Source organism: Vanessa cardui, chromosome 21 (genome assembly GCF_905220365.1).
Source record: "Vanessa cardui chromosome 21, ilVanCard2.1, whole genome shotgun sequence".
NCBI lineage: Eukaryota > Metazoa > Arthropoda > Insecta > Lepidoptera > Nymphalidae > Vanessa > Vanessa cardui.
The window spans coordinates 4,715,931-4,731,108 of record NC_061143.1 but is presented as its reverse complement, the minus strand read 5'-3'; the positions used below and the strand labels follow the sequence as shown (position 1 = coordinate 4,731,108).

The 15,178-nt window shown below is 34.6% G+C and overlaps 2 protein-coding genes and 1 pseudogene across 2 annotated transcripts; 2 read left to right on the top strand and 1 right to left on the bottom strand.

Moving 5' to 3' along the window:
• The first annotated feature begins 1,454 nt into the window (after nucleotides 1-1,454).
• Nucleotides 1,455-4,357, top strand: LOC124539088 (trypsin, alkaline B-like). Its single transcript, XM_047116410.1, has 5 exons — nucleotides 1,455-1,563; nucleotides 2,471-2,644; nucleotides 2,867-3,138; nucleotides 3,531-3,683; nucleotides 4,128-4,357. Exons 1-5 carry the CDS (start codon nucleotides 1,512-1,514, stop codon nucleotides 4,275-4,277), a joined length of 801 nt encoding a protein of 266 aa, XP_046972366.1. The 5' UTR covers nucleotides 1,455-1,511; the 3' UTR covers nucleotides 4,278-4,357.
• Nucleotides 4,358-7,361: 3,004 nt separating this feature from the next.
• Nucleotides 7,362-7,666, bottom strand: LOC124538761 (annotated as a pseudogene).
• A 3,193-nt stretch (nucleotides 7,667-10,859) lies between these two features.
• LOC124538841 (trypsin, alkaline B-like) lies at nucleotides 10,860-14,992 on the top strand. The gene is made up of 5 exons (XM_047116072.1): nucleotides 10,860-10,979; nucleotides 12,334-12,505; nucleotides 13,093-13,348; nucleotides 13,773-13,928; nucleotides 14,825-14,992. Exons 1-5 carry the CDS (start codon nucleotides 10,928-10,930, stop codon nucleotides 14,972-14,974), a joined length of 786 nt encoding a protein of 261 aa, XP_046972028.1. The 5' UTR covers nucleotides 10,860-10,927; the 3' UTR covers nucleotides 14,975-14,992.
• Nucleotides 14,993-15,178: the final 186 nt, after the last annotated feature.

The window sequence follows — 15,178 nt, the reverse complement described above, 5'->3', positions numbered from 1 at the left end:
GAAAGCTGCCAATAATGTCGATATCTACAAGCACAACGTGATAAAACTTTGAAACAAGTGATTTTCAATGTTATTGGGCATAATAGGTAACATTCTCGTTAGTGTAACAGGCGGTGCTATGACGATTTGTCAATGAGAATATCAGAAAAAATACTCTGGATAAGAAATTAGATAACAATTTTTTTTACTAATAAGAGAATATTTTTTGCGTATAAATCTATTACAAACACCTATATGTTAAGCAATTACCTACATAGGTAGGTACGTAGTAAATTATTGTGTAAAAACCATTGCGCAAATGTTTTTCAATTATTGGAAAAAACAAAAAGAAAATAAGCTAATACCACTGTCAAAAGTCTATAATGTCTATTCAGATTACTAATAAGATATTCTTTTATTATTTTATTTAATTGAAGATAATCAACCGATTTCAAAAAGAGGAGGTTATCAATACGTCTGTATTTTATTTTTTTCTTAACCAGAGGAACTTTACGAATTTGTGTATACTAAGTTATTGCCCAGCATTAAACATTTTTTATGACTCCAATGCAATCTTCAACTTTTAAGAATGAACGCAATTTAATTATATCCAGAACGGTGTGTCCTACGATTATGGCATTTGAATTATAATTAGTATTTACTGTGTGTCCATTATTACACAGCTTTACTTACTATGTGTCCTGTAGATATGGACTCCTGGAAAACCTACCATTGTTTTTAATTAGGTACTATTTATCTTTCAACGACTTCATCTCTCATTGATATTATTACGAGTAAAGTTATTGATTTCGGGATATTTACCATGTTTTTATTTTTGTTCGGTGGAGCTCGATATTTCGACATTATCTACGAATGTCTTGTTTACGAGACAATCAATAACTTTAATAATAAAAATAACCATGTTAATTTAAAATTTCATTGATATGTTTAATATCAATGAAAGATAAAATTGACATATCGTATTTTTTTGATTTGTCTGCAATAAAATTTATTTTCATCATTACACTTTACTTCTCTCCGTAAAAAATAATGTAATTGTGAAAAAAGAAATATTTATTCTATCTGTTCATAACTTTTACGCGACCAAATATCTGCACCGAATTTGATGAAATTATGCAAAACAGGCATAAACTCCGAGGATGGCCAAAAGTTAATTTTCAGACTTACACCCAACTGACAGTACTAGTTACTAATAAGTCTATACTATGTCATACATCTGTTTGTATGTAGGGGGTAATCACTAAAGTTATTCATTTGTAAGAAATTTTGCACTGGTAGTATTCTGCTATTATTTTACATATATTGCTTTGGGATGACTAATAAAGATTTTAATTTATATAGTATCTAAAAATATCCAATTAAAATTATCATAATTAAGTCCGGAAGGTTTTAATACAATCTCGACATATTTCAAAAAATCCCCTTTTATCAATATTGCTAGATACTTATATAAAGACAGTGACTTCTTCAATCAATCGAATTACTCACGGAAGTCTCACGGAAACACTACGATGAATTACCTAATTATTTTTTCTTTAATTTGTGTGTTTTCAACCAGCAATGGTATGTATTAATTGAAGGTTTTTTAATGTTGAATAATCAAAACTGTACTATGAGCTTAATTCATGACAAACGCGTTCTTCATTATTCATTCGTTCATCATTCTAAATTATAAATTAATTTTAAGACTCGGGTCTCGAGAGTTAAAATGTAAGACCAAATTATTTTTATTACTTGAATATATTGATTTAATAATAGTCCTATTTACCTTCCCTTAAGCTTATCGCTTAAATCAGAAGTGGGGGCGAAATAGCTCAAGGGGCTAGAATCTATCATGCGACTTTTTACATAGTTAACATTATAAATATTGTCGACATTTTTAATAATATCTTTGAACTGCGAATATTGCTGTGATAGGGAGCAGTTCATGAAAAAATCGAATGCCGATGGTCTTTAACGACATATTTTAATTAACTACGAAAATATTGCATTATTAAACTACAAATAACTGTACAAGGAGGTTATGACATTTTTAATGAAAAAAAAACTTATTAATAAATGACGAACCAAAAAAAAATTAAAAATGCTGCGTGTTTAAGGGCATGTCTAGAATAACGGTTTTCCTTACAACAAAACAAACAACAACAGCCTGTAAATTTCCACTGCTGGGCTAAAGGCCTCCTCTCCCTTAGAGGAGAAGGTTTGGAACATATTCCACCACGCTGTTCCAATGCGGGTTGGTGGAATACACATTTGGCAGAATTTCAATGAAATTTGTCACATGCAGGTTTCCTCACGATGTTTTCCTTCACCGCCGAGTACGAGATGAATTATAAAGACAAATTAAGCACATGAATCAGCGGTGCTTGCCTGGGTTTGAACCCGCAATCATCGGTTAAGATACACGCGTTCTAACCACTGGGCCATCTCGACTCCTCAACAATTAAAACAATTGTAATATTTATTATAGCAAACCCGACGAGAATATCTGGAGGATCCGTTGCTGATATAAAGGAATACCCATTCGCGGTCTCCCTCCTGAGCAGCTCGGGAACAATTAACTTCTCGCAATTGTGCGGCGGCACCATCATAACCAGATCAGCGATACTATCAGCAGCCTCCTGTTTCGTATCGAACTATGTGTGAGTATTGTTTTCGACTTCAACAGCAACAACAACAACAACAACAACAACAGCCTGTAAATTTCCCACTGCTGACCTGGCTCTCACTATATTTATTAAAAAAAAAAACTCATCAAAATCAGTAGCTTAATTTTAAAGATCTAAGCTTACATAGGGACAGATAGGGGTATGCGACTTGGTTTTATACTATGTAGTGATAAAGTATAACTATTACTAATATCTAGACTTAACTCCTAACAGGGTTGACTCAGAGCTTTGGTGGCGCGCTAGAGTTGGGTCGTCGTACTTTGACAGACAAGGTCAAGTGTACCTCATCCGAAGAATTACTATCCATCCTGGCTTCAAGTCCGCAACCAGAGCACATGACATCGCAGTGTTGAGGACCACCGGGAACATCGCATTTGGGCTAAGCGTTCAGGCTGCAAACATAGCTGGTGAATCATACCTCGTGGCAACCAATCAGCCAGTTATGGCAGTCGGATGGGGTGTCACCTCGGTAAGTCTAATCAATTTTTTTCTATTAATAGTTGAAGGTGAAGGGAAATATCTTCTGAATGTTTCTACATTACATATATTCACTTACGGGAGCTTCAGACAAAATGGTATATAGAATTAGAATTTGTTGTTAATTTTTTTTTGACGACCTCAGATGTCGAGTAATTTGTACACCGATTTACATGGGTACACCACTCCGAGGTACCGAGTTCAATTCCCAGCCAAGTCGATGTAGATTGTCTTTAGTTTTCTATGTTGTCTTTGGTCTGGGTGTTTGTGGTGCCGTCGTTACTTTTGATTTTCCATAACTCAAGTGCTTTAGCTACTTACATTGAGATCAGAGTAATGTATGTGATGTTGTCTAATATTTATTTATTATATTATATTTTTTAGGTATTATCACCTTATTCTCCAAGACTGCGCCAGGTCGAAATCTGGGTAAACGATCAGCAAACTTGTGCTAATCGCTACCGCGGGGTTTTCGGCGTCACTACCAATATGATTTGCGCTGGCTTGCTCGACACTGGTGTTCGAGGACAGTGCCAGGTATATAAAGACACTAATAATCACTTAGTATACGTTCTCGAGTAATAATTTAATAAAAATATTTATTGTTGAAGTTACCATTTTTGTCATTTTACAAAAATGTTACAACACTTAACAACTTATATTAGACAATAACCTCATTTCGGTTCTCCAAGTTATGGCCACATTAGGAAGAGCTCTAGCTTTAGACAGAAAAGTAAAGCGGAAAATAGTACTTACCGGTTCGAGAGCAGTAAATACAGTTGTATAAGAAAAATATTAAAATCGTAAACAAAATACTTTAGTCTGTATCTTTAACTCTTATGAAAAACGCGTAGTTTCGGGAGACACACTAGTAATCATTTTTTTACGTACCAAAGTAATAGTTTCAAGTATTAAGGAAAAAGCATTGTCCATTTGCTTTATTGTATTGTATACAAACTATTAACAAAATTATTTTTCTAGGGTGATACGGGCAGCCCCCTCCTACACAACGGCGTGGTGGTCGGCGTTTACTCATGGACACCAGGCTGTGGTACTGACTATTATCCAAACATCAACACAAGAGTTTCAGCCTACTCACGATGGATTGTATCGACGACCTCTATCGCTTAGATTAAAAGCAGTTTCACTGAAAATAATGTACAATTTGTTTACTGATCAAATTATTTGAATAAAAAAATGAAATTCGCAGATACCTATGTTTTCGTGATATAAATATAACAATAAATATTAAAGACTATCATATATTTGTTTAATATTTCTTTTGTACCTTGCAAATGATGTGTGTCCAAAGACAAAATACAATTGTCAAAATTATGCCTATAAACTCAAAATTTTCTTCAAAATTGACTTTAAAAATATTTTTAATTTAATATTAATAAGCATTCAATCATGTACCTTATATGTTTCCTATGTAAGTTACACATACATACATAATGTATGTGTAACTTGAAATAAATATTATGAATAAAGATAAATATAAAAATAGGTGGGTACCGCTATTTTTATTTGTCTTCTTGTATCAACCTTATTCTAAGGTAGATTCGTATATAGGGAAACGAATTATTTAAACATATTTAAAAACACAGATATGAATCTGATCAAAGTCCGTTAAGTGTTGATAGTTGTAATCGTAGATAACAGATATCCTTAGTGGACTTTGACCTCAAACAAAATCATTAAGATTTTAATCGATTACTCACAATTTCGTTATCTAAGAGCAATGGCCTTCCCAAAGTATGACATATTTCATTCACAATTAAAGAAACAAATTAATTGTTTCGTGTTCATTATGCTTGATGTTTTTATATAAAATCATTAATGTTAATATGTATATGAGACTGAAAAAGAAATAATTTCATCATTCTTTCTATTAACGGTAAAAAAAATGATAAAATAAATTCTCTCTCATAAGTCTATGGTGCTATCATTAATAGAATAAATTAGTAGTCAAAACAATTTTATATGAGGTGTTGTACAGATTGTAGCGAGCGTTTAAGATGAAAAGTAATAGATGTATGTTCCTCGTCCAACCATAACATTGTTGAATTCGGGTAATTTATCGCAAATATAGGGACATTACTCAGATAAACCAAACCTCTCAGTTGATGTTGGCTGGTGACTTTAATAACAAGCAGTGGCGGATTTACCAATAGGCTAAGTAGGCTAGAGTAACAGATTTAGAGGGGCGGCAAATTTAGCCCAAAATTAAAGAAATTAAAAAAAAAACTTATAACCATATGTACTCTTATACACATTACGTCCGTAATCCGTAAACTCGTCACTGCATAGCGGGTTGAAAAAATAATCCAGTAACTGACAGAAATATCACCTAGTTTATAATTATACTAAAAACGGGAAAAACCTGATGTAATGAGAACGATAGAACACAAATCATAAATGTTGCAAGAAAAAAGTAAGGGCGGCAAAAATTTAATAGCCTACTATCCTACTTGCGGCAGATTTGTAAATCCGCCACTGATGCCAAGTCAGTAATGTAGGCATGCCTTTGACGTACGTGGAGAGGACCTAGAAAAATGGCTGGTCGAAGTCGAAATTGTCATACTTAAAAGAGGAGACATAGTACATGTGTCTATTGATAGACGGGATATCCATTAGCGTCGTATCGACCTAGAACTTCAGAATTTTACCCCCCCGTTCGCTCGTCTCCGTAAGCTTGTCAGACCAGCAGCAGCAGTGAACGGGTGCTATGTACTGCAGGTGGACCTAATGCTGAATGTCATCTGTATGCTGGAGTTTTAAAACTCTGTTACACCGGCACTTAGAACGCAATAAGGCTAAGTGACTGGCTTACAGTTGCTCAGGCTTATAGACCCCAATCAGAGTCAGTTCTTTTCCAAATAAAATTCACAAAGGCTGCCTAAAGATTATTCTATATCTTATAATAATAATAATAATAATAAAGTCATTTATTTTCTCCTTTCACAAAAATACTATAGACATCTTACATACATAATAGACATCTTACATAAGAAGACATTTGTGAGAGACTGGAGCCCGTGATGGGTATAAGAATACCTGTATTACAGGTCTCCATCTTATTCTGATTCTGTATTCGATACATTGTATATGAGTAATTCCATTACTTCTTATTTTTTAAACTTGGTTGAATAAAGCTGTCATAACATTTGGTAGCAGCGATGGGATCTTAAAATTCTATAGGATCCGCATTACTTATCCAATAGTAAAATGAAAAGTAAAGTAACAGCCTGTAAATTACCCATTGCTGGGCTAAGGCCTCCTCTTCCATTAAAGAGAGGGTTTGGAACAACCACCACGCTGTTCCAATGCGAGTTGGTGGAATGCACATGTGGCAGAATTTCGATGAAATTAGACACATGCAGGTTTCCTTACGATGTTTTTCTTCACCGCCGAGCACGAGATGAATCATAAATACAAATTAAGCTCATATATATATAGTAGTGCTTGCCTAGGCTTGAACCCGAAATCATCGGTTAAGATGCACGCGTTCTAATCACTGGGAGATTCATAGTAAAAGTGAATACACAAAATTGAACAAACTGTCATATAAAAAAGCAAAACCTTCGATTTATGAAGATACATATATAGACAAAGTAAAAAATCTGATGTACTACAGAAAATTATAAAACACTTCTTTAAAATAATACAAATTATAAGTTTTTTTATGATAAAGTTAAAAATTAGTAATGTTATTCTTGTTTCCAAGAAAAATCACCGCATAAAGAAATTAAGATACCTGATATGTTCTTTATCAAGACCACCATGACGTAAATTCTGAATCTTCCTAATCAAATAACCATAGATAATTACAGAGTAATCTTATTAAATATAAATCAATTAAAAAAATTACAATCTCAATGAGTCAAACACTCGGAATGCAATAATGATGTTTCGATCAGCAGTTCGCTTAAGCGAACTGCTGATCGAAAAACTTAATTTATTAATGGAAAATATTTACTATTCTCTGAATATAAGTATTTAATGTGGAATTAAGTATTGTATTTGCCTCCACCGGTAATATCTCACAATTTAGAATAAATATTGAAATTAATATGTGGAATAAATGTATGCAATACATATGAAACTATTGTATAAGGAGATTTTAATTTGGGTTTTGTAACCTGGATTTTCAACTCAGACACAATAACTAAAGTACACTTCTATCAACCTTTCGGGATACAGCTAGACTTAATGTCTTCTTCTTCTTGTGCCTCTCCACTACTGGAGGTTGGCCGTCAGCTCAGCGAATTTTTCGCGGTCTCGCGCCAAGCGAAATAGTTCTTCCACGCTGGCGATCTTCGTCCATTCGCGGATGTTGCGCAACCAGGACTTTATTCTTCTTCCAGTCGGTCGTTTGCCCTCTACTTTGCCCGTCATTATACGTGGCCCAAATACTCGGCTTTTCTCTTCTTGACGGTTTGCAGTAGCTTCCGGCTACTGGCGACGCGCTGGAGTACTCTCACGTTTAAAACTTTCTGTGTCCAGCTAATACGGAGCATTCGACGGTAACACCACATCTCAAAAGCTTGTAGACGTTTCTGGGTGTCAGCTCGCAGAGTCCATGCTTCACTACCGTATAACACTACTGGCCAGACATAGCAGTGGAGTATTCTTCGTCTGAGCTTTAAAGATAGTTTACGGCTGCACAAAACCTTCTCCAACCTTTTAAAGCTTGCTCGGGCAATTTCAATTTCTTTTCCACAGTTTGAATTTCTTGCCCACAGTCCCATTGTTCATTTACCCAAGCACCGAGGTATTTGTACATACGCACCCGCTCTAGGTATTTACCTTCCACCTGAATTTTTGGCTTAAGATTTTTATCCCCCGATACAACCAGAAACTTGGTCTTGCTAATATTCATGCTCAACCCTGCCTTCACACTGCACTCGTTAACCCTGTTCACCAAAGTCTGTAGGTCCTTTTCTGAAGAGGCTATAAGTACGGTATCATCGGCGTATCGTAGGTTATTCACGACTTTACCGTTTATCTTGACTCTAACCCCTCCAGAGCTTCAGATATTACAGCTTCCGAGTATATATTAAAAAGCAGGAGAGACAATATACACCCCTGACGGACACCACGGCGAATCTCAACTTGATCGGTCTCTGAATGCTCAACTCTCACAGCTGCTCTTTGATTCCAATACAAGTTCTTAATAACCCGTAAGTCCTTGCCCTCTCACCTACATACATTAGACGTTCCATAAGTAGGTCATGTCTTACGCGATCGAACGCCTTCTCATAATCAATGAAGCACAAGATAACGTTGGTCTGCATGTCTTTGCATTTTTGTACCAGAACATTTAAGGCAAAAAGCGCTTCTCGAGTTCCCATGCCGGATCGGAAACCAAAGACTTAATGAAGTTTCAAAAATCTCCAAAAAAGCTAATTATGTAATAACCGATAACAAACTCAAAGAAATCTCAAGGAGTCAAAGCTGAGCTTAACTGCAAGTGATGTTGATGTCATGATATACATTTTTTTAAGAGATCCTAAAAAAATATATATAATAATTATAATATTATAAATGATTATAATTAATATACCACCACTATTAAAAATAATCTTTGAAGCAAATTTTCATCAGCTCGGTAGTTTGCTAATGTATTTAAAAAAGGCGATAAAGATCTTGTTGATGATTATAGTGATTTATCAATCCTGAGTCATCTCTCAAAAGCTTTTTAACGAATTATATGTGATGCCTTATCGATGTTTAGTAGTAAAACTATCACAACTAAACAACATAGATTATAAGATGTCGCGTCGGCGTCGCAACAGTCTGTAAATTTCAAACTGCTAGGCTAAGGCCCCCTCTCTCTTTGAGGAGAAGTTTTGGAACACATTTCATCACGCTGTTCCAATGCGGGTGGGTGGAATACGAATTTTCTATGAAATTAGACAATTATGCAGGTTTCCTCATTATATTTTCCTTCACAGCCGAACTCGAGATGAATTATAAACACAAATTAAGCACATGAATATTCAGTGGTGCTTGCCTGGGTTTGAACTCGCAATCACGGGTTAAGATGCACACTTCTAACCACTTGGCCATCTCGTCTTACCAAAAAATCAATATTTATTTATTTATAATGTGAATACGATGTGTACGAATTGACGCGTAGATTTACATGAACTTGATAGCAAAATAGTTGGCCACATAATTAAAGACTTTATTCATTTGTTTTTAAATAACTTAAAAAAGTAGGTTATTTATTTCATATGAAGGATTTATAATTTTGACTGTAAAAAAAAAAACAATTAAATTTTTAAAATAAATATGACCTAGCCTATAAATATGACCTAATAGTTAGTATTTTAAGAAAACATAATATTTTAAAAACAGTATATTCATATTCGAATGTTACACATCCAAGATATATACTATATCTTCACTCTCAATAGCTCAATAGCTTAATTATATCCTCAATCTCAATAACTCCAATCTTTCAGTTAAAATCATCAAACTATTCATCGCTATCTAATGACGGGTTTATTAATAGTTTCCTTCTTTCAAGTATATTTACAACTAACGCGACCTTTTACTTGGGCCTAAATTAGCATGATGTTCTTTCTTTGCTCTGTACGTGACATATGTATTTGTAAGTAATCATTCCAAAAAATATATTTTTAGGACTCTCATCTCATAAATTGTAAACACGACAGGATTATTTTTAATTTGACTATTGAAAAAAAAATACCAACCAATTAATAGCATCCACTTAACCATTAAATTGTCTCGCAGTGTACGGAATGATTCACGTATAGTACAACACAAGTTAGGTGTAGCGTCGACAAAATTCGTACAACCACATCACATCCGAATTGAGTACGCTATCCCAAAATATCAATATTTATTTCTTACGTGAATATGACTATATCTTTACACAAACGTAATATCGTGTAATATCAGATCGTATTCGTCAATTTGACACGTCGATTTCACGAGAATCTATAGCGACGAATAGCGTCGAATGGTACGTCAAGGAGCTATTTCTTTTGGTTGTATAAATTGACAGTAATCGGTTTTACTACATTTGCCGATGCCACATCTAAGTTGTATCGTACTATACAGTCACATTGTGCTGTCTCGGGTTCGACTGACACGAAAATCGGCACAATAGCGTCGACTTGCGCGATGAGAAGCTATTTCTATTGGTCGTGTAATCGGCATTCATCCGTTTTATTGAATTTGCCGATGTTACATCTAAATTGTGTCGTACGTATAATCTTATCTGTAATCTTAATGACGTAACAAATGATGTAGATATCGGCATTCAAATTGACTCAATATATACTGACTTCAGCAATGCGATCGACACAGTCAATACTCCCTTATTGTTGCTGAAACAATATGTATGAAAAAAAATATTAATGGCAATTTATTACTTTGGTTACAGGATAGTAGAGGACTAGGACAGAAGAAGGTTGTAATAAGTCTGACTCGACATCTACGAGTAGATCCTAATAAACCTATACTAATATTATAAAGAGGAAAAACACGGTTGTTGGTACCTATATAGGAGTAATCACCGAATATATTCAATTCTACGAATTTTTACGAGTGCGATTATTGTAGATAAATTTATTTTTTTATAACAAATATAGATAGTAAATGTAGCGTTATATAAAATACAATATCGAAATTATCATAATTAAGTCCGGCAGTAGTTAACACAATATCGACACATATGAAATATTTTTTTATCAGATAATGACAGGGATTTCTTCAGTCAATTGAAGGTATTCTACTGAAACACTGCAATGAATTTATTAATTATTTTTTCTATAATTTGTGTGCTTTCGACCAGCAATGGTATGTATAATAAATGGAATAATAAATTGGAGGTTTTGTTTAAACTACGATTCACAAAACTGTGACTTTAATTCTAAATTCTAATTCACAAAACATGACGGACGCAGTTTAGTGTAAAAATGCAAATTTGTGTCTCCCTAGTTATAAATGAACTCGTGATTATAGGACTACAGTTCTCACAGGAAGAAATCCAAGGCCAGATTATTTATTAAAGAATAGTACTGCGTGCAAATTAATTTAGGAATCACTATTCCTATTTAGTCCTACTTTTAAGCACACCATTTATATTAAGTTTAGGAGTGGGGACGACTACAACCCAAGATGTCATATCAATCCTGTGACGTTTTGCACCGCTAGGCGGCCCAAAAAACCAATTCGGTATAGACGCAAAAATTAATATTCATCCGTCAATAAAAAAATGGTATCGACATTTTTAGTGATATCGATAAACTGCGAATAAATGTTAATGATTTAGCTTGCGAATGCCAATGGGTCAACCCACTTTTTGTACTAAGGACTTTATAACCTTATTCTATAATTAAGTACAAAAAACTTTACTCTTATAAATTACAAAATTAAATATAAACATAAAAGAGAATTGGAGGTTATAACATTTCGAAATACTTTATAGTGGCCGCTTATAATTGTTGGTGTAAAAATTTTAACACATGTAGAGTCTAGGTGAGTTTTTTCCGAAAATTGATCTTATTGGATATAATCATAGATTCAATACAAGTTCAATTTCCGGATATGTCTATAGATTTTACGCTATTCCTTATATTTTATTATTATTATTATGTTTCCAATTCCATACGAGGTAGCTGAAAATAATACTAGATAAACTAAACTATTTAATCTTGTAGCCTCTTCTCAATTGCAGCAATAATTATGGAAACAGGTTTAATCAATTCTTATCATAACCGAAAGACCATACCAAATAAATTTCTTATTAAAAACTGGACAAACAACAAACAAGGAACCCTTGTTTGTTACATATGTTTAAACTTCCACCACCATATGCTGCGTGGAGAATGTCTAGAATATGTTCTTACTTGTTTAATAAAAACTAAAACAATTGTAATATTTATTATAGCCAGGGCCGTATTTAGGGGAGGGCAACCAGGGCAACTGCTCTGGGGCCTCCACATTAGTGGGGGCCACAGTTTTCAGCAAGTTAACAAATACCATATAGTCAAATTAAAAATATATAAATCATAGCTTACTGATTGAAATAAAAAAGTATTTTATTCATGATAATATAATTATTAGGTTGTTCACGCTTCTGTTTGTCTAGGGCCCCCACTGCTTTGTAGCCCGGGGGCCTCCAGGCGTTTAAATCCGACTCTGATTATAGCAAACCCAGCGAGAATATCTGGAGGCACCGTTGCTGATATAAGTCAATACCCATTTGCGACCTCCCTCCTTAACAGCCCGGGAACATTGCCCTTCACACAAGTTTGCGGTGGCACAATCATATCCTCATCAGCGATATTGTCAGCAGCCTCCTGTTTCGTATCGAACAATGTGTGAGTATTGTCTTTGACTTCGTATTACTGTTATAAATTTATAAAATTATCTTATAACATTTATATACTATAAGGGCTTTGTGCAAGCCCGTCTGGGTAGGTACCACCCACTCATCAGTTATTCTACCGCCAAATAACAGTACTCAATATTGTTGTGTTCCAGTCTGAAAGGTGAGTGATCCAGTGTAACTACAGGCACAAGGGACATAGCATCTTAGTTCCCAAGGTTGGTAGCACATTGACGATGTAAGGAATAGTTAATATTTCTTACAGCGTCAATGTCTATGTTTGATGGTGACCACTTACCATCAGGTGGCTCGTATGCTCGTCCGCCAACCTATACCATAAAAAAAATATACTTTACACAAATCATGGACTTTTCCAAAAGTAACAAAGGTAAGTACGCTACAGCGTTTCAAAGAAATAGATAGAGTACGAGCAAATACAAGAATAATTATGTCATATTTGTCTCAAAAAATCTAAAAAAAAAAACAAAGAATATCATTCACGTCGTTGAAGAGATTTAATTTCAGTTATAATATGATTATCTAGATAATACCCTAAAATTAGACGTAAACTCCTTCCAGGGTCGATTCAATGCTTTGGTGGCGTGCTCGAGTGGGATCGTCGTACTCCAACAGAGAAGGTCTTATCTACCTCATCCGTAGAATTACTATCCATCCTGACTTCCAGTCCGCAACCAGAGCCAACGACATCGCAGTGTTGAGAACCTCTTTGAACATCGTTTTTGGGCAAAATATTCAGGCTGCTTACATTGCTGGTGGTTCATACACTTTGGCTACCAATCAGCCAGTTTGGGCCATCGGATGGGGTATCACCTCGGTAAACTTCATCAATTTTACTATTACATCATATTAGTATAAAACAAAGTCGCTTATTTATGTCTGTGCCTGTGTGTACTTAGATCTTTAAATTAACACAACGGACTTTGATGTGTATTTTTTAATAGTGATTCGAGAGGAAGGTTTTTGAATATCATCGAGAATATAGTAAAAAAACAAAAAAAAAATCTGTAGTAAAATTAGTTTCGGTATTGCACCCGGGGCGGGCCGCTAGTATGAACTGACTATATACTCGTATATAAGTTTGAACTGGCAATCTTTAGTTAAAATGCTCGTACACTCTGCCATACACGTGTAACGGATTTCCGTCAGAAGACATTTGTCCTCTGAATCCAAAAATAAAGTATATTCTTAAGAGAGTTTCAGACAAAGTCATTTTCAAGAATCTATGTTGAATTTTTCAGGTATCATCACCCCCTTCTTCAGAACTGCGTCAGGTCCAAATTTGGGTGAACGATCAGCAAACATGTATTAGCCGCTATACTGAAGTGAATTTCAGCGTTTCTCCAAATATGCTTTGTGCTGGCTGGCTCGACGTTGGAGTTCGAGGACAATGTCAGGTATATAGAGAAAATATTAATAGCCTTTTATTATACGTAAAAGTAAAAAAAAGTAACAGCCTGTACATTTCAGGAGAGGGTTTGGAACATATTCCACCACGCTGTTCCAATGCGGGTTGAATACACATGTGGCAGAATTTCGATAAAATTAGACACATGCAGGCTTCCTCACGATGTTTTCCTTCATCGCCGAGCACGAGATGAATTATAAACACAAATTAAGCACATATATATAGTGGTGCTTGCCTGGGTTTGAACCCGCAATCATCGGTTAAGATGCACGCGTTCTAACCGCTGGGCCATCTCAGCTCACTTATTATCTCTGGTTTCCCATGAAAACGTATAAATCTTTCGCCTTTATTATACGTACTCGAATAATAGTTTAATAAAAATATCTTTTGCTGAAGGTATAAATTTTTCCTTTTACAAGAAAAAAATATTATTAATTAATATATTATTGTATTAATAGTAAAAAGTTTGTATTAGACAATAACCTCATTTTGGTTCGTCTGGTTATGGTCTCTTTTTGAAGAGCTCTAGCCTAGATGTGTAGAAAAGTAAAGAGGATTCTTGATTGCAATTTACTAAATTGTTGCGATCTAACAACGATTTAATATTAGACAGCGGAAAGAACTTACTGGTAAACTTGGTATAAATAAACTCTAATTATTTTGAATAAACGCGAAGTTTCGCGAAAGACCCACTAGTAATTACTTAAATGCGTACCCAATTAAGAGTTATCTCTATTCTTTTGTAGGTATTACAATCCTCTTAAAACGTTTTTATTCATGTAAATTCTAACAAGAGTTCCGGTCGAAAAATGGTCCATGTGCGTTATTTTATTGTACTGTACAGATTATGAATGTTATGTATAACACTTTGTATTATTTTTCCAGGGTGACACTGGTAGCCCACTCCTGCACAACGGCGTGGTGGTGGGCGTTTACTCGTGGACCCCAGGCTGTGGTACTAGTCGTTATCCAAACATAAACACTAGAGTTTCAGCTTACTCGCGATGGATACACGCAACGGCTACCCTGCCTTAGATTACAATAAAATTTTCTACGTTTTTAAACAATTAAAATCAACTAATAAAAGTTGTTTCATTGTAACTATTGTACAAATCAGCTTATTTCTATAAGAAATGAATGGAACATACATACAAAAATGTATGTTTCTAAAAACAAAACTTCGATATACATCCCAAACCTTTTCGAAGATTTTCTTTATCTTATTAACAGAAGAATTAT